We start from the raw sequence: 27323 nt of genomic DNA on the forward strand, positions 1-27323 counted from the left end.
GAAATTAGGGTGGCCTGAGTGTAGAAGGTCTTGGATGTGAAGGAAAGGAATTTGAATTTTTATATTTATAGTTAAGAGAGAAGAATGGACTGTTTTTAAACAAAGGGATCATAAGACCAGTTTCAAGGATAAGGAAGGTCAATTTTACATGAGTATGAAGGATTCACTTCAATAATATTAAAAAAAAAATTTTTAAAGCCATTGTATTGAGATCTTAAATGTTCAAAGCACTACTCTTGGATGCTTCAATTGAAAAAAGAAATCATGACTGACCTCCCATACCTTTTATTTTACAGAAAAGGATACTATCAATTCATTGATAAAAATTACAGATTATGGACTAATGGGGGCAAAGAAGTGATCCATGAAAAAATGCTTCAAAAAAATGTGAAGAGTAAAGGGAAAATCCTTTTATCCAAAGAGTGTTTATAGAGATTTCAGGGAAGAAGTGATACTTAGTCTGAGCTAAGTAGTAGGTGGAGGGAGATGAATAAGGAATACATTGCAAGTATAAGAATGGCCTAGACAAAAACAGAACACTGTGTTCTTTGGGGGAAAGGGAGCCACAATACTGTTTGCCTAGAATATGGGGTTAGTAAGTCAAAAAGCATTTATTAAACACCATACATCAGGCATGATGCCATCCTCTAGGGATACAAAAAAATGAGGCAAAAGACAGTCTCTTCCCTTAAACAACTCATAATCTAATGGGGTATACAACAAAGAAATGTCATGCTACACATGGGATAAAGAAGAAATAATTAAGAGAGGGAAGGCATTATCATTAAGAGGATTTGGGAAAGGCTTCATGATTATATATATGTCCTTCTGCATATCTGTATATTGTTTCATCTGATTCTCAACAACAATATTGCAAGATAGATATGGATAGTATTATTCCTCTAGGAAGTCACTTGTATGAGGGGTAATGAAATGAAATAAAGCCAAGAAAATAGATTGTAACCAAACTACAGAGAGCCTTAAATAGTAGGCTAAGAGGATTGTAGTTTATCCTAAAAACAGTGGCAGCCGCTGATGGTTCATACATAATAAAATGAAATTTTTCAGAACTATGTTTTGGGGAGATTATTTTGGCAGTTATATATGTGAAGATTGGGTGAGAGTGGGGAGATGTTGGATGCCAAAGAATAGTTAGAAGGCTAGTATATTATAATTTAGATGAGAGATGATGAAAGCTTGAATTAATGTGTTATCATGATTAGTGAGAAAGGGGTGGTTGTGACAAGTGTTGGGGGAAGCAGAATTAACAAGGCAGCTGATGGGATATGGGTCATAAGAGAAAAGGAAAAAGAGAATACTACTCCAAAGGTTTTAAATTTAAGTAGGATCTGGTGATTCCATTACAGTAAGTAGAGAAGTTAAGAAGGGCTAATTTAAAGGCAAAGATGATAAATTTGAGTTTGAACATGCTATTTTTGAGGTGCTGGTAAGGTATCACTGGAGTCTTTCAGGAGGCAGTGGGAGAAGTGAGACTGGGACATAAAAGGGGGAGTAAGACCAAGCAACTACATTTGGGAGTTATTTGTAAAGGGGTGATAATTGAATTTTTTCATAACTGAATGGAAGAAAAAAGGAGTGAGAGAGCAGAAATGATGATAATTTCTAAATTTCAATCTTAGGGGAGTGAGAGAGTGCTACTTTCAGTAATCAGTTAGAAAAGACAACTGGGGAGGAAAGAGAAAGTTTATTTTGGGACATGAATATTGCAGATACCAAGTACAATAGAACTTGATAGAAAAGATCATTTTGGGCTACAGTTATTAGATTTCACATGGATTCTGGATGATGGGAAATGTTAGGATAATTTGAGAGGAAATAGAAGAGCATTATCGAGATGGGGGAATAAATAGTATAGGCAATAATCTAAAAAAAGGTATAGTTTCATTTCAAATCTAGTGGTTTAAATACTTAAATTTCTTACAAATATATAAAGATCATTGGTATCAAAACATCTTCTTAAAATTATCTTTCAGTTTTCAGTGTCCCAATTTAGCTTTCTAAATATCATTTTAAAGATATATTTATTTATTTGATTCTCTTATTGATACCAGGGTCTCTTGTAATCTGCTTCTTAAACATTATTTCTTTGATGCTTTAAAGGCTAATTTTCTCACATAAGCCCAGCCACTAAGAAATGTCTTTTAAAGCTGAAATAAGTTTCCAGACCTTAAGAACTTTTAACCAAGTTGTTTAGCAACCTGATAGACTATGGCCTTCTATCTAAGCTCTGCTTAGGCTAAGTTTGTACATTATCAAGAAAAAAAAAATGATGCTGTTTGTCCTTCATATACAACAGACAAAAGGGGAGCAGTAGGGAAACAGAAAACCTTTTATGTTGGATGATCTTGGGATAGTTTTATTACTGTGTCTAAAATCTTTGAATTTGTATTCAGTAATACAAGATATTTCTTGAAAAGATTCAGTTGATGTGGATATTGGAACATGATCAGGTATCCAAAGCTATTTCCATTTACTATTTGAGTGATGTTTTTTATTTCTTAAGTAGTTATTAGAAATTTAGGACAGCTGAAACTTCCGGAAACTTATCACTTATTTCTTCTTTTTTTGTGGTATTAGACTTATCGGGAAAAAATAGTGTATATCTTCTTCTAATACAATTGGATACAGCAGAAGTAGTGAAAAAGATTGCCAATGACAGATTCCGCTTGCCTGATAGGTTCTTCCCAAAGAAACTTTAAATTAATATTCACTTTCTCTTCATCTGAGACATCCTCCTGCTGCTTCTCAGAGCTTAGAATTAATCTGATTACTTTTTAATCAATTAAACATTAGACATATTAATTTACTTTTAATCATATTCTGTCAGTTTCTATATGTAATTCTATTGTAGAAAACCATATTTTCATTCTTTGAATTGCAAATTTTTTAAAGCATAACATAAGAAAGTTAGATGAATAGAATTCGTCCATTAAGTATTTATCAAACATGTGATAAACAATTTATAAATAATCTTTGTACTTGTTTTGTATTGAACTGTGACTGAATTCCAACTGAATTTCCCTACTTCAACTGGTCATAAAGTTATATCTGGCTAGCAAAAAACTTCCTTCCTTTTACCTTTTGAAGAAAGTATGTTGCTTTTTCTCAGGTCTCAAAAATGTAGCTAATGCTACCCTATATAGAACTATAAGGAAATTTCACTATACTGTTGATATTATATGCAGCCACAGCTGATCTTTTAAAAATGTTTTATATGTCTAACAAAGAAAATCATAGACTAATAGCCATTCATTGATTTTCCTAAAAATTCTTTCAGTTCTTTTAATGTGGTGAGGAAAAGAATATTAAAAATCTATTTTATGAGTTTCTTTGTTGGAAAGTGTTTGGGTAATTGTAAGCCAAATTCCCTTGTCCTGAGCAGGACAAGAAATTTCTTAGATACCCCAATTATAACCTTTTGAAGTAACTGCTATAATAAATTATTGATGTGGCTTGACTATAACAGTAAAGTGACCAGTCTCTTCTATTCCTTTCCCTTTTTAGATTCCTAAGAGAAAAAGGAATCTTTCATGATGGCAGCAGGAACACTGGCTTTTAAAAGCAGAAAGGCCTGGCAGTTGTGACTATTTAATGTTCTTAGAACACAATAGTAGCTTTTTTATCTTACCTATTGTTCTCTTTTACACAGGTTGAGTATGTGATTAAATGTGACATGTCAGCTCTTCAAAAAATACTGTATCGCCATATGCAAGCAAAAGGAATTCTTCTCACAGATGGTTCTGAGAAAGATAAGAAGGTATGCTAGGAAGATGATCACACTTAAGATACAAGACTATTGAATAATCATCATGAGCTTCGTTACTGATATTAGTTTATATAAACTGAATTTATGGAGTACTTTTTGGTACTGTTTTGGGTGAAAATCTCTCATCTAATAAGAGAAGAATAAAAAGGAAAGCACAGAACACCAATGGAGTTACCTCATCTGTGACTATTTTCTTAGTTATAGTTAATGTGCAGAAGTGTAAAGACTTGCCTTCTGTCTAGGTGGCAGGTTAGCATATGGAAGGGTTTAAGCCCAATTTCAGATCTTGAATAAAATTATTCTGCTTCTGTCTGTTCAGACTATTTATGAATAACCACTCTTATCACAAAGCCACTAGGTTGGCACAGGCCCTGTGACTGGGATTTCACTCTTCTGGCTGAGATAATCACAAGGAATATATTATATTATAACTCACAGCCTGCTCTATGATGTAAAAACTTCAGTGCCATGAGTTGTGATGATTATTTAGAAGACATTTGTGGAAGGAGGCCTCTTCTAGCTTCAGAATTCTTTAGAAGCTACCTCTTAATTGCAACTGGAAACTTTTATTTACTATGAATATGTCTTTTTGCTTTTGTTTTTCATTGTTAGGGCAAAGGAGGAGCTAAAACATTGATGAATACTATCATGCAATTGAGAAAGATATGCAATCATCCATATATGTTTCAACACATTGAGGTAAGTTTGTTAATTCCCCCCTTAATTTATACTTATAAGGATAAAAAAAAATGGGTTGAAAAATTTATATTAAGTTTTAACTTAGACTAGCATGTTCAGATGGACTGGAAGTCAATTTTTGGAGATAAAACTTAGGTTTTTCTCTAACTCATTTTACAGATGAGGAAACCAGACAAATGGGATTAGGTGATTTGCCGTGAGTCACACAGCTTAGTATGTTGTGAGGCCATATTTGAACTCAGTTCTTCCTTACTCCAGGCCCTGCACTCTATCCATTATGACCCTTAAAGCAGTCCCATAAACTGTGTTGCAGAAAGTAGAATTTTTCTTTTAATAATTATAACTTTTTATTGACAGAACCCATGCCAGGGTAATTTTTTACAACATTGTCCCTTGAACTCACTTTTGTTCCGATTTTTTCCCTCCCTCCCTCCACCTCCTCCCCAAGATGGCAAGCAGTCCTATACATGTTAAATGGGTCATAGTATATCCTATGAATGTAAGCCAAATGTTCTGGTCAGATATAACTTAGACTGATATGATTCCAGCTTAAGAGAAGTACAAAATGATATACTCATAGACCATCTAAAATTTAACAAAACAACTTACTAAATAATAGTATGGAAAAAATCCATCAAATATAGTGTTGGTTCAGTTGGATGCAGTTCCCCTTAGCTCTATAGGAATGTATGTCCAATCAGGACTTGCATGTTACTCATGTTCTAGGCTTTTATACCTCAGGGTGAGCAAGAAGTTACATCAGTGTTCAAATTATAAATCCTTGGACCAAATAAATGTTTAGAATGGTTTAATTTCCTTTTTGGGAAAAACTCACCAATGTTGCAGGAACCATTCTTATTAACATTACTAATATTGCTCCTATTACACTAAACATTAGTTGCATACATAGTGACACCTCCTAGAATTCAGTTATTCTTTCTCAATTCTCTTCTACTCTCCCACCATTTAGTGAGACGTCCCTGCAATCTCTATTTTGTTCTTCTCTGTCTTTTCACATATAATGACACCTTCCTAGGGATGTAGTTACATTTCTACCTCTTTTTCCTCTGCACAGATTCACACAGACATCTTCTCTGGGTCCCAATTATAATCCATCCACCTACACATATTCTGTTCTTCCTACACCTCTTCCCAAATACCATTCCTCCCAAGAATCTTTATTCTCTTCATGATCTTCCCAATAACAAATGACACTTCCAATTAAACATTGATGATATTTTCCCTATAGGACTTATGTACATTTATGTAGTCCCCTGCCCTGCTTGAAAGGGGAGGCAGAGTTGCTGAAAGAAGCTTCTATTCTCTCTCTCTTTTTTTAATAACTTTTTATTGACAGAACCCATGCCAGGGTAATTTTTTACAGCATTATCCCCTGCACTCATTTCTGTTCCGATTTTTCCCCTCCCTCCCTCCACCCCCTCCCCCAGATGGCAAGCAGTCCTATACATGTTAAATGGGTTACAGTAGATCTTAGATACAATATATGTATGCAGAACCAAACAGTTCTCTTGTTGCTCAGGGAGAATTGGATTTAGAAGATATAAATAACCCGGGAAGAAGAACAAAAATGCAAGCAGTTTACATTCATTTCCTAGTGTTCTTTCTTTGGGTGTAGCTGCATCTATCCATCCTTGATCAATTGAAACTGAGCTAGATCTTCTCTTTGTCGAAGAAATCCACTTCCATTAGAATACATCCTCACACAGTATCTTTGTTGAAGTATATAATGATCTCCTGGTTCTGCTCATTTCACTTAGCATCAGTTCATGCAAGTCTTTCCAAGCCTCTCTGTATTCATCCTGCTGGTCATTTCTTACAGAACAATAATATTCCATAACATTCATATACCACAATTTACTCAACCATTCTCCAATTGATGGGCATCCATTCATTTTCCAGTTTCTAGCCACTACAAACAGGGCTGCCACAAACATTTTGGCACATACAGGTCCCTTTCCCTTCTTCAGTATCTCTTTGGGGTATAAGCCCAGTAGTAACACTGCTGGATCAAAGGGTATGCACAGTTTGATAACTTTTTGGGCATAATTCCAGATTGCTCTCCAGAATGGTTGGATTCGTTCACAACTCCACCAACAGTGCATCAGTGTCCCAGTTTTCCCGCATCCCTTTCAACATTCATCATTATTTTTTCCTGTCATCTTAGCCAATCTGATAGGTGTGTAGTGGTATCTCAGAATTGTCTTCATTTGCATTTCTCTGATCAATAGTGATTTGGAACACTCTTTCATATGAGTGGTAATAGTTTCAGTTTCATCATCTGAAAATTGTCTGTTCATATCCTTTGACCATTTATCAATTGGAGAATGGCTTGATTTCATATAAATTAGAGTCAATTCTCTATATATTTTAGAAATGAGGCCTTTATCAGAACCTTTAACTGTGAAGATGTTTTCCCAGTTTGTTGCTTCCCTTCTAATCTTGTTTGCATTAGATTTCTTTGTACAAAGACTTTTTAATTTGATATAATCAAAATTTTCTATTTTGTGATCAATAATGATCTCTAGTTTGTTAATCTTTGGTCACAAATTTCTTCATCCTCTACAAGTTTGAGAGATAAACTATCCTATGTTCCTCTAATTTATTTATAATCTCGTTCTTTATGCCTAAATCATGGACCCATTTTGATCTTATCTTGGTATAAGGTATTAAGTGTGGGTCCATGCCTAATTGCAGAAAGTAGAATTAATAAATGTTTATTGAATAAGGATATTACCATGAATTAAGATAATGTTAACTTTGTCTAAATTTCTTTATGAGAATAACATTAAAATGAGAAAATAATGTATTAGTATCCTTTGAAAATAAAGATTATTTAAGCACGTCATAACTATCAACATTTGCTCACCTTATTCTCTGTCATTAAGATTATTTTTTTCTTTCAGTTTCTTATTACTATGAAATAAATTCTTGATTGTGCCCCAAGGCCCATTTCTCTACTAAAAGCTATTTTTAGGAAAAAGAACAATTTCAGCCATATTCACTTTATCTGAATAAATTTCTCAAACTGCCAGTAATTTACAACGGCAGGAGATGCTGATTTCAGCAGTGTGGAATAGAGAGCCACCATTGTTTTTCCCCTTACCAATGAAGAAAACAGAAAGAAAAAGGGACAAAACTTTTTTTTACAAATTATTTACTCCTACAGCTGTTTTTGTTCTGTAACTACTACAGAAAGAAGAAAATCCCTGTCAAGACAATTTGTTCTCATTAAAGAAAAGTGAAAACTGCATTTGTGTTAGCAGATCATTTGGACCTTACAACATGTAGTAACAGAGAAATACTCCCAAGAATTCCATAGCAAATTTTTTACCCTTCCTTTTGGAAAGCTGACTAATCAGTAGGATCCCATCTCTTGGGTACTTCTCTTTGGTATGGTGAGGAATGAAAAGAGAATGAAAGACACAGTCCCCATCTTGAAGAACACAACATATTTTCAATTATCCAATGGGAGAATCTCGACACACATAAATAATCCCTCTTGTCATACAGTGAGGGCACAAGCGCCTTAAGTACATAGTCTTTAATTTTAGATTTCTAAGTGGAAAGAAAGCTTGCTAGTTCTGGAATCACAAGATTTGAGTTCGAATCCTGCCTTGGAGGTTATATGCCTGTATAATCTTGGATGAGTCTTGTAATCTTCATCAGTCTCATTTTTCTCTTTTGTGAAACAAGGCTGTGAGATGAAGTGGTCTCTGGGATTTATCCTGGTTCTAGATCTGCAGCCTTACACTCCTGTACCTGCGCAAATTTGACAGTGCAGCTCCTAGCTAGAGTGATTTAGAGAGAGACATACATACATCACAATTACAGGACAAAAGATTGAGTTAAGAGATTAGAGCAGGGATTCAGTTTCTTTTCTGTGGTTAAACCTAGGACTATTCTAGAACCAAATTGAATTGAGTCAGGAAAGCCAATTGTTAAATTTTCAGGGGTGAGCATTTGTTGCTTAGTCATAGCCAACTTTTCATGACTCCATTTGATTTCCTTAGCAAAAATACAAAAATACTAGAACGGTTTGCCATTTCCTTTTCTAGCTCATTTTACTGATGAGGAAACTGAATTAAACAGGGCTAAGTGACTTGCTCAGGGTCACACAGCCAAAAAATCATTCTGATTCCAGGTCCAGAATGCACTATCCACTGCACCACCTTACTTGTCCTTTTACACCCTGTTCAACAATTCAAACCATGTCTTGATTTTTTTTCTTGATTTTATGGACTTATATGAAGTGACAGGGAAAATGTCAGATTAAAAATTAAATTAAAAATACAGATTAAACTTTAAAGTGTTCCATATATACTTTTTTTTTTTTTTGGAATGGCAGTTGTTGAATATTTACCAGCACAGTTCAACACAGACTCCTTTGGCAGACCAATGATGCCTGTGGTTCTTTCTCAGAGAAAGGTTTTTAAACACATAAAACAAAATACCATGGATACAAGTTCATGGACCCCAGGTTAAGAATCCCTGGAAGAGATTGAAGTCATGCCAAGTTAACTTGTTAACTTCCAGATATTTTACCCCCTAAAAACTCACATTGGCATTGATACATCTTCCCTAAACCTTCCCTCAACCTTGCTGGTTGAATTCTTGAGTCAAATTTATAGCAGAACATGATTAAGTTATATTGTTATGACAAAGAGTGGAAGGAAGTAATTTAGTATTTTAAAGTTTTAACCTAAGAATCAAATAACACACCCACATACACATACTTCCAATATAGATTTTTATATTGGTAGATTAAAATATTTCATTTTAAATGAAAGTTACTGGAAATTTAAGGTATAATTTTCTGATTTTTTCTTCATACACAGCTTTTGGGCACCATCTAGCTAATGGGCTAATGGGCATACCAAAGTAGAACAATGTAGGCCTAATTTTTAGGGAATAATGATTCTCCATGATTCTATGTTTTCCACAGAGGTCTTTTACTTTTCAAGCACTTGTGGAAGTACTATCTTTTTTATTCCCCACTATATCTGATAAAAGAAATGACCAAGCAGAATAATCCAACTCTTCTGAATGTGAAATTGGCCACCCTAGAGCATGTGGGAATGAGGGTTTCTGTAAATCAGGACTTTTTCTTATGATAAGCCCAGTTTTAATACTGCCAGGGAAGAAGCTTTCTCTTACGGAGCATGGCTGATTTTTTAACTAAAGGAAAAACTGGCATGAGCAGAATAGATAAGGAGAGAAGAGGCAGAGATAGATTACTGCTTCACAGTAAGTAATATCTTAGGGAAATGCAATGTGTAGCAAGTAGGAGCTGTAGAGATCATGGAGCTAAAGTCTGTCATTTCACATATGAGAAATCTTAGACTTTAGGGCATTGAAAGGACCAGCTCTAGATCACATAAGAAATAAATCACAGGCTGGGATATGAATTTGAAAATACTTATCAGGCTTGGAGAAGACTTAAGTTTCATTCATACAAAGACAGGAAAATTATACTGAAGAAAAGATGCAAATCATATAGCTAATTCCTATTTTTAGGTACTTGACAATTAAAAGTAAAATTAAGAGATCTGATAGTCTTTAAGTATTTAAAAATTACTTTTCCAATTAGTATTTCAGAGTCTAAGATAATGATTACTTATGTTTTTGTTATTTATTGTAAAATATTTACTTAAAAAAATTGAACATTGATTTACTGGCCATCTTGACATACATCTCAATGGGCAAGTTTTGTGTTGTCATCTGGCATCAAAGAATCAACAAACAAGTAATTTAAGCATCTTCTGTATGCCTGGATCTTTCATAGGTACTAGGAATACCAAGACATAAATCCTCAAGGAAGCACCTTAATTGTTTGGGGAGGAGGGAGATAGCATGTACACATAAACAAATATGTGCGTATGTATATATGTAAGGTTTTGTATATGTATGTATGTATGTGTGCATATACGAGTGAGTGTTTTATAGATATATATATATATACTATATATACATATATATACACAAATATATAAATGTATGTATATATATATATATATATATTTGTGTATATGTGTGTATATATATATATATATATATAGGTATATGTATATGTGTGTGTGTGTATTCTTTGTTTTTTTTTTAACATATGATCTAAACTCAAATCCAGTTTTAGACACCTGTTAATCTGTTAATGAACCTGGACAAATAAATGACAATTCCTGTTTACTTCAATTTCCTCATCTGTAAAATGGGGATAATCTCCTACCTCACAGGGTTATTGTGAAGATCAAATGTGATAATAATTGTAATGCATTTAGCAAAGTAACTACCACATAATAAGTCCCTTGTAAAATTAGCTGTTACCAACATCATTATTAAAATACATAAGAAAAGTTCATTATATATGTAAGAAGTTGAATTGCAGAAATTGAAGTATCCAAAATCACACTGTAAATTGTTGTAGAAATGTGTTTAATTCAAAGATTTTGGCTGTTCCATATAGATTAGTGCTACTTTTCTTTTGTATTATATTTTTATCATATGCTAAAATACCATGTCAAGGTGAATTGACAAATAAGTTTGTGCATAGTGATTGCTAAGCCTTGTGTTCAAATAATAAAATTTTTAAATAATAGTTTTTTTTTATTTTTCAAAATACATTCAAAGATGGTTTTCAACATTCACTCTTGCAAAACGTTGTGTTCCATATTTTTCTCCCTCCCTCTCCACCTTTCCCCTCCTCTAGATAGCAAGCAATCCAATATAAGTTTAACATGTGTGATTCTTCTAAACTTATTTCCACATTTGTCATACTGTACAAGAAAAATCAGATGAAAAAGGGGAAAAGGAGAGAAAAAACACAAAGAAACAATAACAACAACAAAGATGAAAATACTATGTTGTGATCTACATTCAGTACCCATAGTTCTCTCTTTGGATGCAGATAGCTCTCTCCATCACAAGGCTATTGGAATTGGCCTGAATAACCTTTCAAATGATTAAAATTTAACCTAAATGCATTCATTTTTTGTTTCTGTTTAAGGAATCCTTTGCTGAGCATCTAGGCTACTCAAGTGGAGTTATCAATGGGTAAGTCTAATGATTTTATTCCTTCCACAAAACCCTGCTTCTGTTTTCTACTTTTTTACATTTTCTTACATAGTGAAAATCCACTCAACTTGAAAATACATAAGCAAATTTTGCTAGTATCTTATCTCCTACTAAAAGCTATAGAAATTGTTAAATCAAATTTGCACTCTCTTTTACTTTGCCTACATATGTTATTATGTGCTCTGGACATATGGACACATAGGTATTTGTTGAACTTAGATCTACCTCATTGTATTAAATAGTACTTTTGAGTTTGGAATAAGTCAAGGCTTCAAAAGGTTCTTGCTTATAGTTAGAGTATACTGTATGCAGGATAATAATCTCTCCAATTGCATCTCAATAGTATTGAAAATTAACCTGAGCACAAAAGGGAGAAAAAAGTCTTTGTTCTGCACATGAGAATTAATGGCTTTGTAGATATTGCAGATGACAGTGCAATCAGTTCCCTATGATATAGTTTAAAAATAGACTTTAATATTGTTGGCTACCAATGTTGAGAGAGATCCCCCCCAAACAACTCTTATTGACTCCTCGTGGCCTATGGTAATGGAAAAGGAAAATTGGTTAACTAAGGAATGAAATACCTGAATCTACTAAGTTTTTTCCAGTAAACAAAAGTTTTTCATATTCTCCAAACAAAAATTTTTTAAACAAACGTGACAAAGCAAAAATGTAATCAAAAGGAAGAGAAAATGAATCTCTCCTTTCCTGTATGAAATGCTTTAATGTTTTTATGCCAAGCAAGAAAAGCAACGTAATGTTTGTGCCATTTTATTATCTTAAACATGTGATTTTCATTGATCACATATACAAAGTAGCTTCAATTAAACAAGTATCTTGAGCCTAAACACAGTGGTTGGCACCCAGTAAGCAAGTGATGCTGTTCTTTGGACTGATTAACTGACTAATGGCTGCCTACTTTCCCTGAGACAGAGCTGAGCTATACCGTGCCTCGGGGAAGTTTGAGCTCTTAGATCGTATTCTGCCAAAGCTGCGGGCCACCAATCACCGAGTGCTGCTTTTCTGCCAGATGACATCCCTCATGACCATCATGGAGGACTACTTTGCTTTTCGGAATTTCCTTTACCTACGTCTCGATGGTAAGTTCACAAGAAACTAGGGCACACAGTCATGTAATCAGAAATGAAGGAATGACAGACATTTAAAATCAGCCTCCTACAAAAAGGGGAAAAAGTGGCAAAGAATGAACTTATAGGCTTATTTTGTTTTAGATGTTCTAGAATTTTCACTTCTCTCAGATTAATGTTAGTAAAACTGAAACAAGTGATAAACTGTTCATACCTCTTAAAACTCAACCCACATCACTTACAAAGAATTTAAAAGATGGTGCCTAAGGATTCTCATTAACTATCACACACCTTAGAATGACTTCTGCCAATCCTTGATATTTCCCTGTCAGCAGTCAGCATGTTTAAAGCCTGTGATGAATTGCCAGGCTTGGCAATATAGAATTTCATCCTTGATTTAAGACCTTCTTTTATGCACTTTATAGGTACTGCCAAGCTTGAAAATACTTCTGACATGCCAAGGCCTTCTAAAGCTGTTGGTGAACTTTTCCTTTCTCTTGCTCCCTATTCACATTTGAGGGTGGGACCAGTTTTCCCCTAAACTGAAAAAACTAACAAAAAATGCTGTGAAAACCAAAAGAAAGTGCTTCATTTTGCTGAAATTATTAGTAATAATCCTTTGAACTCCCAGTAGCATAACATATTACTTTAGGAATAGAAAAATGTCATGAGACTCTTCCGTTATTCAAGTAGCCAGGAAAAGAGGAATCTCAACAGAAAGAGATAGAAGTGACAATGTAAGAAAAAAACAAACTAAACACAGTCCCTGGCTCTATCAAAGACTAACTAAAAGAGATAATGGGGAGCTTACTCATCCAAGAAGCATCCCCACTAACTTTAGAATTGATTGCCCCAAATCCCTACTAGTCCTTTTTTCCTGCTGTGTTTCCTTTGTTCTATAGACCCTACTTTGCAGAGTCTTTGAACCACAGGGAGCAATATGTAACATGAGGCTAAGGGAAGCCCCACCTCCCACTGCCAAGCATCTAGGGGAGCTCAGAGAAAGAGATATTGATCCCACTACTTGTCAGGAAAAAGACATTCTTCATAGACATGAATACATCTACCCAACAATAGCCATTATGGGTTAAATTGCCTGTTTGAACTTGTCCAGCAGCCTATCCTATATTTTTAACATTGTAAGTCTGTTGTTTGGCACTGAGAATATATTTTCTCATAAGAACAAGCACATTTTTCCCCTGGATACAAAATGATCTGCATATTAAAGTGGGACAAGTCTATATGGCTCCACAAAGATGGAGTTTGCTTTCACTGTTATATCAGCAGCATAAAAAAAGGTATCAAGCTCAAAAAATAAAATAAAAATTCTTGGTTGTTGAGGGATTTTGGTTATTGAGGTTAGGGATTTGAAGAGATATTCCCAAAATTGTTAAATGACTGGAATAGCTATAGAGAAGATCAAGGAAATAAAAATTTTTACAAACAGGATATTATGTGAATCTGAAGACTGACTTAATAATGATATACAATTTATGCTGTGGGGTTAGTCAGGATTTGAATTTAATGCCAGAATATAATGCTATAATTTACAGTTTTTACATTAAAAAATAAAGTTGGTTGACTATTTGGGGGTTGGCATATACTGTGATTTCATTGGTATTAGAAACTCTAAAAGAGAGAACTTTGTAAATTAGCACCTGCATTGCAGTTTAGAGTCTTGAGAAGTCATGTGACTGCCCAATATCTTAGCCACTGGGTTAGAAAAGTTAGGAATAGGAAAGGAAAATTAGGAAAAATACATTTCTTCAACTCCATTGTTGTTATTGCTTTTTCTCTTTTGATCTTAATACATTTACTTATTTACTTACTCTTTTATACCATGTATTTATTTTTTATTTATTTAGCTTAGTTATTGGAATTCCATTCTGGAAAGAAGATACATTCTTTAATAAGATGAAACTTGAGATATCTTTTTTTCCTATATCAGATTTTCTTTATTCATCCTAGACAAAACCAATAGGAAAATAAATAAATAAATCAGTGTTTTTGTGTCCATTTTACATCTCCCTTAGAAAACCCCTGAAATCTTTGTTTTCACTATCAGGTTGTTAACTGGTTGATTTAAGAGATTTAGTTGCTTAGTAGGACTGTTCAGTTTTTTTCTCTATTTCTACCTAAGGTTTGATAATGGTTCTTTTCCCTGCACCATATGTGCTTAGGATTTAACATTCCTAGATCTGACATCGGGTAACTACTGTATTAAATCTGGCTCCAGAATCTTAGTAACTGTATAACCCTGGTGAACTTTCAGAAACATTAGTTTCTTCATTTACAAAATGAAGATTGAAACCTGTAGTATTTATCTCACTGAATCTTTATTGTGATGATTAAATGAGATAATGTATATCAAGTGCTTTGTAAACTCACATTACAATGTTATAGAAATGTCAGCCATTATAAAAATATTAATGGCACAGTGCCTGGCACATAGTAGGTACTTAATTAATGTTCACTGGATTAATGAATAATTATCAATATTATGCTAACTTCAATTTAATAATTTTATTCTTTTTGTTTAAAATTGGTACCTCACATTTCCATTAATGGCTTAAGTTCAGTAAATGAAATAAGAATAACATTGAGGAAATATGTGATCGAAAAGGTCAATATATTAATTTTTAAAGGCACATCATAAAGTTGTTACAACCTAATACCATTCTTAGAGTATTTTCATTTAATATCTTATTTTCTAGCTTTGACTTCCCTCTTTTCCTTAACAGCAAACAGTCACTTTCTTGCAAGGGACTCTGCATTTTAAGGAAATTCTTTCATTAAATCTGATAACTTCTCATATTTTTCTGAGGTTTTGTGAGTACCCAGTAGTTCATAGCACTTCAATTTTTCCCCTTCACAAACACTGCATAGACCTAATAATTCTTTACCTCATAATGTCACTAGCAAGTTGTTTTTGGATCCCATCACTCTGAAAAGGGGGCACTTGGAATGAACTCTTTTAGAAGGAGAGAAACCTGTTTTCTTGCTTTACTGGAAGCAAAGGTTTTAATATCTCTGAGGCAGCTGGAGGGATTTCTCTCACTGGAACTCCAATGAATTAAGCAGTTTCCCAGGATTATATACATTTTCTCTAGGATTTAGGATCCCCCTATCCAGTAGCCATTTCTTTCTTGATAACCTGTCCAAAAGCTTCACCTTTTGGTCAATTAAATTAAGGGGAATCAAAGCAAGGAGATTATGTTTGAGAAATATTATAATCTGGTTAATTGAACGCATCTAGTCTGTGTCTCTGGATGGATGAGAACAGTTGTTTATCTAGTGAAGAACTTTAAGTGAATATATTTAATAGATAATACAAAGGTGTCTAAAATTAAAATTATTTTTAAGAGGAAAAAAGCTAATATAATTCTTTCTAGGCCTTATTCAGGAATTTCCCCAAAGTTTCATATTCTAACTTAAGAAAAAAAGTAATAAATTAGTATTATTATATTATGGTCTTTCTTACAAAAAGGAGTGAATTTTCAAAAAACAATTAAAAACATTTTAATACTTATTCTTATGGAAACTTAAGTATTCAAATTGTTAGATATTTGGTATCCCAATTATAAAACTGTACTGAGACTTTTGGGACATTCTGTACTTACATGTTGCATTCCTATATACACTTTTTAATATCGTTCACAGATGTGGCCATTGTCAGATGTTTCTTTGTAACTGGATGTGTTCTACATCAAAAAATACAAGAACATGAAAAGAAATCTGCTTTTACTAGGCATGTTAAATCCTTTGCCACTTATATATAATAAGCAATTAGGCCTGGATGGCATGCTTACGTGGTAAAAGGCATCTTCTTTGAAAATGATACAGATGAGTTGATTATCAACTAAGATCCCAACTTATGATTCTGTGCTACCTTCTGCATTTGTCAAGGGTACCTACTCTCTACATTATAAAAGATTGGATAAGGTCTTTCCAGGTTTTACAATTAAAATTTTGTTCTCATTAGATTTGTCATAAAATATAATTAAACTCTGTTTCTTATGATGATTGGTATCAGGCAGAAAATTTGAGGATTTCTCTTTATTTTTTATTGGCAGTTTTGTTAGAAAAATTTAGTTAGTTTCATTTTAACCAAATGTATCCATCCCATAATTTATCAATTTTTCTAGTTTCGATTCCAAATACTTAATATTTAAAAAACAATGCTTAGCACAGGGTCTGGCACATAGTAGATACTTAATAAATAATTTTTGAATGAATACTTGCAATGCAAAATTAAGATAAGGTATTGTATTTTTGGTTCTGATGATCTTTCATTTAATTTAATGATAATTAAATATGTGTTAATTTATACAATTGCTATATGATTATTCTTATTTTATTGTTGTACATGAATAAGTTTATAGAATAAAATTTTAAACTACTGCAAAGAATATTTTAAAATAATACTTTTCACCTTTAACCACTTCTTAGAAAGTCAATATTGACCCAAATGCCTCTGAATATTAAAAATATATCCTATCTATTTAAAGAATCGTTCAAGACAACATATACCACCAAAGAATTTACATAACTCTTTGGAATTTATGACAAAAGGATTTGATCTGTAGCTTGATCAATCAATCAGCAAACACTTTATTAAGTGACTACTATATGTGCTTAACACTCATCGTTAAGTATTAATTATTTTAGAATTGGTAAACAGATTTAGAGACAGGTGATCCACTAAGTAAGAGTCATGTTTTTAGTTTTTCCTCATTGAAAGCAGGGCTAAGAAGTTTCTTTTTTCCATTATGCTACCTTTAATTTTTGCTAAATAGTGAGGACAGAAATAATAAATACCTAATTGTGATTTTATTGTAGCTGTAATCTTGACTCCAATAATAGCTTGATTGTTTAAGTTTTAATCTTTTAGGATTTTATTCCTTACTCATTTCTTTGACTTTAAATAGTTTTTATATAAAAATGTGTATTGTCATATAATTCACAATAACATCTTCTAATAACCTAAATTACTTTTTTTTTTTCTTTCCAAAGTAGAAGACAATTTTGCCTGGATATTTTAGGAACACACCACTTTAGTTTAGTTTTTTTTGTTTTTTTCCAAATTACAAAATAATATTTGAACAGAAATACCTTAAATACTAGTTATACTTTTTCAACTGTATGTAATAGACTAGATGTAAAAGAAGAACACAGGTGCTGAGGAATGTTTTTTAGACCAGAATCAAGGAAGTAAGGGAATCAGCATTTTTATCACTTACCTGTTGTGTGATCCTAGTTTTAACCTATGAAAGTCTGCATGACCTCATCTATAAAATGGGGATTATAATTTCATATTATGATTTCACAGAGTTTCTATGAGGAAAAATTGTTTATCTCCCACCCTACCAACCTCAGTTCCTTCCCCTTGCCTTGTTTCCCCTACCTTCTACCCCTCCCCCAAGTGACCTCCTTTGTAATACATATCAAGGATTTACAATTCCATCTCTAGGCAAATTACATCCCATTTATAATAAATAAATCATGGACACTTATTTTAGACTCAGAGACAAATGACTTTTCTAAGTACACACAGCTAGCAAACATCAGGATAAAATTTAAACTTAAGTGACTCAATTTTTTTCTATATACTTTAAAATAATTTTGCTTTAAAATATATTGACTATATTGGTAATATAACAAAAAAAATGAGTCATCATGTTTATGACTTGGGAGGAAACAATGCTGCTGTACTCTGTCCTAATTAATACACATCTGAAGAATTGTGCTCAGTTTTGGGCACCACATTTTGGAAAGGATGTTCATTAACTGGAAAGTGTCCAAAGGAGAATTACCATGATGGTAAAGGCCCTGGAGATCATGCCATGTGAAGAGAGGTTGAAGGAATTGAGAATATCTATCCTAGAAGACAGAAAGAAAAACTATTGTCAAGTATTTTGAAGGGATTATGCAGGCCATAGATTCATTAGCTTTGCCTTAGTAGGCAGAAATAAGAATGTGGAATGGATATTGCAAAAAGGATAATTTAGACTTGACATAAGGAAAAGCTCCCTCACAGTCAGAGCTATCCAGAACAGAATGTGCTACCTTGGGAGATAATGAGATGCTCTTCACTGGAGGTATTCAAGCAAATACTAGATGACAATTCAGCAAACATTTATTAAATGGCTACTGTGTGTCATACACTACGCTACTCTCTGGGGGTGCAAAGAAAATGTTCTTTTGTTGTGTACCACAGAGGACATTCTTGTTTACATACGTGTTGCACTAAATGGCTTCTGATTTCCCTTCTAACATTGAGATTCTGTCATTTGAAGTCAGAACATTTCTGTACAAGGAAGTGTAGGTATGGTTGGGTTTGCTTTAGTTTTAAACTTTGCACTATTTTAAAAACTTCATTCAATTGGAAAATTCCTCTTCCTTTTCTCTTCTTCCATTCTCCATCAGGTACCACAAAATCTGAAGATCGTGCTGCCTTGCTGAAGAAGTTCAATGAACCTGGTTCACAATTTTTCATTTTCTTATTGAGTACCAGAGCAGGAGGCCTGGGCCTGAACCTTCAGGCAGCCGATACTGTTGTCATCTTTGATAGTGATTGGAATCCTCACCAGGTGTGCACATCTTGACTTATTTCAATGCTTCAGCATCCATGATGAAAGCAGACCTGAGAAAGAGCAGTCAGAGCTATTGTCTACATGAGACAGAGCAAGAGGAAAAATAACAGAGAAGCTGACAGATAGATATATCATCTTTGCTAGATGAAACCTTGGAGCACTGATTAATAGTGGCATGGATAATCTTTGGAGAACCAAATCAGAGATACATAACAGAGATGCAGTTTTTCTTAGCCTTAACATCCATTCCTTTGTATCTTACTTGCCAAAGTATGCGTTAAAAAAAAAAAAAAAACACCCTCTGCTCTGTGATTTGTTTAGAAGATTTGTCAAAGGCAAGATTGTTTTTTGTTCCATTTTTGAAAATAGCATACTTATATTTCATCTCGTGGTATTTCATTCAAACAAGATTATGGTTATCCCTTTTATTTGGGCAGTGGGTAGGGCAGAGAAATTGTTGCTACCTTTTAGTAAGATAACTGCATTGCAATTTTGAATGATTAAATTTTATTTGTCTATTCTAAAATCTCTAATTTTACATATGGAGAGTCAGAAAGTTTTCCTCAACAAAAGATTCTTTGGCATGTGGTAAAGAACTTTTTAAAAGTTTATAGTATTGTCTGAATTTGCTAATGTTTTTGGGGATTTCTACAATTTTATATTCAGATCAATTTGCTATTACTTAAACTTACCTCACTACTAAAAGTTAGAGTTTCTTAATTGCTATTCTTTTAATTAGGATAGTCAGTCAGTCCATAAGCATTTATTAGGGGCCAACTATGTTCAAGCAATTTCCTCAGTGCTGGCTTTAAATAAACTTTTCTATCGAAAATGTTCTGGTATGCAAGATCAGATCTTTGGAGCCAACTATAATCAATTACTCAAAACACTGTTTTAACATGGAAAAGAATATCAGAGAATTCTATATCAATCGGTAATGTTATTAAAATTCCATGGATGGAGCGTTTTTATGAGCAAGATCCAAAGGTTAAAGAAAAATCAGAATAATGAAATAGAAATTCTACACACTGACTGTTCATTGCATGTTAGCTCAGGTTAATAAAAATAACACACAGGTAGTAAGTTGCATAAAAACGACTATGACCAAATGTTGCACTTTTAAATAGTTCACTGGTGGTTTCATCTGTTACACTGGGAGACCAGTGTTACCTATCTCTCTGGTATAGCTCATTCACTTAGGGTATATGTGGTCACCTAAATTCTTTAGTGTCTAACTGAATCGTCAGTAATCATATTTACCTAACCTCTGTTTTAGAATATGTTAAGAATTCTTTTTCAGAGCTTAATTAACGTAGGAATGATCATGAATGGTATCTTTAAATTCAAGAGGTATTGGTTGTCAAAGTTAATAAAAATTAAAGCTAGTTTATGAAAAATATCCAGGATTTCTCTCATTGTTTTCTTGGGGGATTAGCTTATATTAGCCAATGAAGCTACTAAGAAAATTTGACTGGAAAAGCCTTACTAGTAGCAGACATATGCACAGGAAAATTTGTACCATTTTTCTTGTGACTATCTTCTCTATAACAATCCCATTCCCAACTTTGCTGTTGTTGGCAAGATAGACGTATATACATTATTTTTTAAAGGAAGATATTTCAAGTATATTAATAAAACTTTTTTAAAATATATGAAAAATGTACATTTCTTAGGATGTTTGCTCTAAAGGAGACTTTCAAAGGACAACCTCTACTCTGTCCCACCACTTTGAAGCAATACCAGACCTAAACCAATTCAGATTGGCATGATTATTTTATTGCTAAATTCCCAAATTGCTCATTATAATGTTTAACAATTTTCTCTTTGGGACCATCTTTTTTAATTCTTTTAAAGTTTCACATATTGTAATACTAAGGCCAACTCCCTCTTTGTCTTATTTTCCAGAGTAAATAAATGCTGGTCAAAAAAATGTGTACTTGGCAAATGTTTCATGAGGGAGTAAATCTGTTTTTTTTTTTTTTTTTTTTTTTTCACAAAAACTAAAAGGCACTTGCAGTCAACTCTTGGCTAGTCAGGAATAATTAGCCAGTCGGTGAATTACTCACACCAGCCTTAGCTACTCTTCTTTTTTGCTGCCTGAATTTTAACCCTTTCATAATTTATTAGCATCCTCTAGTGGATAGTAAGAGTGAAGGAGATCCAGAAATTAGCCACATTGGCTGTTGTTGAGGAATTTTGTTAAAGAACTAATAATGAGCTTGCCTTCTCAAGGGGTAAAAGAGGAGTGGCTGAGAGGGAAAGAACTTGGAACTCAGAAATTAAAAACAAAATGTTACACATATTAAGTATAACTGGGAAGTATTTCACAAAATAATTTTTAAAAGCAAAAAATTGTTGATGAAAGAGAAGACTGAAGCATTTGCTAAAATGAAGGATTTTGTTTCCCCTGCCTTTCAATTTCCTTAAGTAAAATATTTAAAGTTGATTGTGTACCTACTGTGCATATGCTTCAGGAAAGTCATATTTATATTCACATCTTCAAATACTCTTATGAAAACATTTTTGCCTAATTTTTCACTTAAAGTCCCTTAATCAGAAATGGCATCAGCAGGATCTTTGTTTTCTTTGGCAAAATTCAGAAGATTTTGTTTTTTCGTAATAAGACCTATTTCCCACAATTCTAGAAGGCCTGGTTTTAAAACCATTCTGATACTGCTAAGTGGCGCCATGGATAGAACACCAGCCAAGGAGTCAAGAGGACCTGACTTCACTGAAGCCTTTCTCACACACTCGGCACTTCCTAGCTGTATGACACTGGGCAAGTTACTTAACCCTGATTGACTCACAAAACGACAACAAAAAGCACTTTGGACACCCAACTTTAGGCTTTCCTTTGCCACAATTGTGGCAGTACACTCTCAAAATATCTGAATAAACTTTCTTTTGTTATGGTTGTTGTATAAAATGATTATCATCTGGTTTAACTTCTTTATTATGATGCTCAGTGAAATAATAACTCTATTAATGAAGGGGTTTCCCATCAATACCTTTCTTTTAGCATACACTTTCCCCAATTCTTAAAAAATAATCTTGATTTCTTTTATTTTTACATCACCTTATTTCTTCCTCTTCTTCCTGTTTCTATGAAAGATGAAAATATAGACACTATGAGCATAAGTACATCTATTCTAGGATAGCAGTTGGCTGACCTATCAGAAAATACTTAATGTCAAAATTTTTAGGCATGTGTTTCTTCTATTCAGAACTTCACAACAAAGTAAGAGTGTTTCCTTTATCTTATTGCATAATACAAAATTAGAAACCAAAAATTGCCCTTAGCAATATGAGGCAACATGGCACTATTGAAAAATCTGGAGTCAAGTATCTGCATTTAGTTGTGTTACTTCTGCCTTGTGGGACTTCAGCAAATCAATTGACATTTGGTCCCCTCTTTCCACATGTGTAAAAGTGCTTCAACTAAATTATCTGCAAGTGTTATTCTAGTTTGACTTTATAAAGTACTAGACACATATGGAGGTAAAGACTAGTTAAGTGCCCATTTATAGAGATCTATTTAAATCCAACAACCACTTAAAAACAGAATTGTTTATGTCAAATCTAAAATTTCTCAGACCCTATCTTCTTTAATCAAGTGACTGTCAATATCAAAAGACACATCTTTTTTCACATGTTCAGTAACCACCTAAGTATTTTTTAACCCATTTTCCAAAATTCAATGGGCTACATATTACCATACTTTTCCTTTGATATCAGCTCATTTGTTGAGGAATCAGAGAGAGGTGAATATAACATGGCCTATTGTTATCTTGAATAGGATTTGCAGGCCCAAGATCGAGCTCACCGGATTGGCCAGCAAAATGAAGTCCGAGTGCTTCGACTCTGCACTGTAAACAGCGTGGAAGAAAAGATCCTTGCAGCAGCAAAATACAAATTGAATGTGGATCAAAAAGTTATCCAAGCAGGCATGTTTGATCAGAAGTCTTCAAGTCACGAGAGGAGGGCTTTTCTGCAGGCCATATTGGAGCACGAAGAAGAAAATGAGGTACTTATAGACAAATTATTCTTACGGAAATCAAACAGTGACCTCTTTATCTTTTAAATAAATTCTAGGACTGATGTTAATTAAGTCAGATTAAGATAACTGCAGCTTTGTGTGCAAAGACTTGAAAATTATCCACCTTGTTTATTAAAATTCACTACTAGGGTAAGAAGAAAAGAATTTGTGGATCTGGCTTCAGATCCTGTGGATCCTTCAGTTTAAATTTCATCTAACTTAGGCTGATGGAATAATACAAATTTAATTAACTCTCATTCCTGCCTCCTACAGGCCAGATGGAAAACTGCAAAATAGGTCAGTTTAAAATATATTTATAATTGAAAGAAGAGAAAAAAATGTTCCCTGGGAAGAGAAGAGGGTTTGAAGGCTTTTTTCTTCCATTATCTAAGTGCCATCTGTAAGCCCAGGTAGTACATAAAGAAAACTGTCTACCTTCTATCAAAATAAAATTTCATCCTGGCACTACACAAATCTTTTACATGCTGCTTTGAGCTGAGCATATTCCATCAGATATCTTTCTCTTCCTTGAAAAGAAAGAACAAATTCAGTCCTCCCCCTAACTGATCTCTGATCTAATAGGAGAATATTAATAAAAGGATTCTCTATTTTAATCATTATTAAGTAAAATTAATAGATAGGAACTGAGTGAGCCTAAAAGAACACTAACATGTAAATTTAAAAATGCAGTGTTTTATAATCTTTAGATATATCTGTGAAGATCATGTATTTTTAAATCAGCAGGAGACAGGAATTCAGGTTAGGGGAAATTCGTCAGTCTTTATTCTCAGTGAAGAAAGATTGGAGGTGGAAGATCGGGATAGCAATTTCCTAGGTCAAGAGCTTTCGACCAACCACACAACCAACAATCAGTCTGAACCCATTTTCCCCAGCTTCTCTTCCTGTCTCTCTCCTCCCCCCACCAAAATCATCTTTCCTATCCCATCAGGACTTGCTGGAAGGTGGGAGGGACCATTCTTTATCAATCATGTAATAAAGTATGCCCAATTACTAGTTAGCCTCATGTCTTGGGACCTCAATTGCATCAACCAACCTCAGCCCCATTACATCTCCCACTTTCTTTTATTTTAAACAAAAGGGGTCATCCATCCCCGCTCCTCAGGAGGTCAACAAGGAGGTATCACAGCCTTCTTCTGAGAAGGGGTAAACACCGAAAAGGAGGTGATCACAACCTCTACTTCTCAGAAAAGGTGAAAGCCAAAGGAGATTCCGCCTACCACTCTCAGGAAGGAATGAAAACACCAAAGGGAAATGGGGTTGCTGAATTTCTGGGCTGAAGGGATTAATAACCAAACCATCACATGGAGGTATTACACAAGCACATAATAATGCAAGGATATTAGGGATGACCCTCCCCTCAGTCAGTGCAGGCTGATGGGTGTACAAATTTTTCGCAAGTGCGGAATAGCAAACAATATAAATAACATTTTGGAAAAGATCACCAGAAATCCTAGAAGGTGGGTATAAAACAAATCACAATACACCTTCTTCAGCAGAAATGTAAAACCTCTTTTCCATTGTTTCCTGTCAGAATCAATGTCCCCAGTTTTGAAGTCTCAAAAATCTTTTTATTAGGGAATCCAATATTCAGCAGATTTTAAGTATTTAAATTTATCATTTCAAATCCAATGATTCCTGAGGTTTTTCAAATCCTATTTAAGTCAAATTCCTGAGGTTTTAATCCAACAGTCTTTGATGTCCATGGTCAAGCGCCATAACTGTCCGCTCTTTCAATGGTGGGCCAAATCACACAGAACCACCCCGATATTTCTTGGGTCTTCTCCTTTGTTTCAAGGGTCTGCTCCGTCTCTCAATGGACAATGAATATGGCTCGTTAATCTTTCCTTCTCCACCTGTAGAATGCAAACCCCTCTCCCCAAAGATTAGCCTATCTGGTCCTTTCCACACTCCCTTTTTCTCTCCACATCACCTGGCGTTATCTAAAAGATATGGAGCTGCTGCCTGAAATGACCTTCGGTGGGTTTAAAAACCCTGTCTCCAAACCATGCATCTTTGTCAAAAATCAAAAGTTAATAGTATAAAAGGCAATTTGAAGTTCTCTAGGTTACCTGTGGCCCCCTTTCTTTTGTTTTGGAGAATGTCTTAATTCTCTGTTTCCCCTCTCCTTTTCCCTGTCCTTGGGTTAAAAGGTATGCCCGTGGTGTGAAAATCTTATGTCACAAAATGTCAAAATTTTTTAGTATAAACAGGACCATTGTCTTTTTTTATTGCTTGGCCACCATAATGGCAAATGTTTGTAGAATTCAGTGACCCTCAGGCTGTCTCTTTTTGCTGCTGGCATTGCAAAGTGAATCCTGAAAAGGTGTCTACCCATGGATGAAAGACAGACGACCAAAAGATTTATAATGGGTCACATCCATTTGCAGTTTTTTGGGTCTCAAACCACAAGGGTTCTTCCCGGAGGCAGTGTAGGGCGTAAAGCAAGGCAAACCCAACAGGCTTTTACTATCCCTTACCTTTCTCTTGTTATTCAAATTTAGCAAAAGCTCAGCAAATGATATTTAGAATGAAATGCCTGACTCTTGGAACAAAAATTTATTGACCAACATGGTTAGAAGGCTATCTGCCTTTGGTGCCATCAAATATGGACCTGGAAGTCCACTATGAGAATGGACATGTAATATATAGATCTTACCTGGATGTTTTCTCACTTGCTCTTGAAGTTTCTTAAGAGCTGATAATTTGAGGCCAACATTTTATTTGGGCTGTGGAATTCACCACACCTACAATAGGCTGAATCAGATATTATATTTATTCTCCTGGATAATAAGTAAGGTGAATGATGCTACAATTCATTCTGCTGATGGACTAAAAGGGTTCTGACTACTCTCTTTATAGTTAGATCATGAAATAAAGCACAAATAATTATGTTTGGATGCATCCGTGAAGATAGTTTGTCCTTTAAAGAGGAACTTTAGAAACTTTTCTTCAGGTCATCCCAATTATTAATAATCTATTATCTTTAATGGAACCCATGTAAAAAATTTGGACCATGGCTAATAAAATTTCCACTCTGGGATTCTCCAAACACACATTAATTTGTGTATTTATAAAAATTATATCTTATCAGGTCTTGTCCCAGATAATTGCTGCTAAACAGTGGCCTTTAATAAAATTCAATCAACACTTAAGGGTTAAACTTTTTCTGGTTGTGCGGAAAGTTCACCCACTTTATCCCTGTGTCCTTGATGAAGGACTGCTGTGGTTCCTCTTGTTGGCAAAATATTTCCAAGGGTTTTGGTATCTTTCAACCCATTGGATAAAGCCAGTTCAACTTTCCTCAAACCTCGACTTCTTTTGTAACACATGGGAATTTAAAGCACTGTCTCCCCTTAAAATATTATATGGTTTTGTAACTGATGGTATCAAACCAAACTTGCATCCATTGGTTCTCCTATCAATTTTGAAAATCATTCAATTGTTTAGCTTTTCTGTTCTAAGGAGGTTTTTGAACTTAAGCACCTTAGGGTATACTTCATATCTAAATATTGAAAAGGACTGTCTTTAATTTTTCTGGTGCTTGTATAATTTTAATTCCTTAGTGTTTCTATGGTCTTTTGTAGACAGCCTCTAAATTTGTTCCTCAGGTACATCCCAAAATGTCATCCATGTAATGTAATAAAACTTTTTGGGAATCTTTTCTTACTGACAAAACAGCCCAACATTTGACACATAAGGGCTGTTTTTCTTCCTTGGAAAATTGTCCATTCATTGGGTTTTAAAAAGGTCAGCTAAGTTAACACTGGGCCTCAAAAGGCAAATCTTTTCAATTTCTTTACCGAATGAATAAAAAACTTAAAAATTTATGCCCAAAAGGCCATTCCTGGAACTATGGAGTGGGTCACTAAGATTCCTTTCCACCTGTTATTCATTTTTCTTAAATGGAACATTATTTTAGTTTCCAACAACAAACCTGGGTTAAAAAAAGGTTTTAAAGGGTCCTTGGTCAAAGCTTTCCCAAATTATATCTAATAAGGTAAAATTTTTTC

The 27323-nt window shown here is 34.0% G+C and overlaps 1 protein-coding gene across 8 annotated transcripts in view; it reads left to right on the plus strand.

The window, feature by feature from the left end:
* Positions 1 to 27323, plus strand: part of SMARCA2 (SWI/SNF related, matrix associated, actin dependent regulator of chromatin, subfamily a, member 2) — a 278733-nt gene that overhangs the window by 172477 nt on the left and 78933 nt on the right. For all 8 annotated transcript variants that reach the window (XM_031943983.1, XM_012542924.3, XM_031943976.1 and 5 more), the window contains 6 exons: positions 3671 to 3778; positions 4400 to 4486; positions 11508 to 11554; positions 12509 to 12675; positions 19090 to 19253; positions 23053 to 23280. In XM_031943983.1, coding sequence (XP_031799843.1) covers positions 3671 to 3778; positions 4400 to 4486; positions 11508 to 11554; positions 12509 to 12675; positions 19090 to 19253; positions 23053 to 23280 — 801 coding nt within the window. The remainder of the gene's footprint in view (positions 1 to 3670; positions 3779 to 4399; positions 4487 to 11507; positions 11555 to 12508; positions 12676 to 19089; positions 19254 to 23052; positions 23281 to 27323) is intronic.

The sequence above is a fragment of the Sarcophilus harrisii genome, chromosome 1 (assembly GCF_902635505.1).
Source record: "Sarcophilus harrisii chromosome 1, mSarHar1.11, whole genome shotgun sequence".
Classification (NCBI taxonomy): Eukaryota; Metazoa; Chordata; class Mammalia; order Dasyuromorphia; family Dasyuridae; genus Sarcophilus; species Sarcophilus harrisii.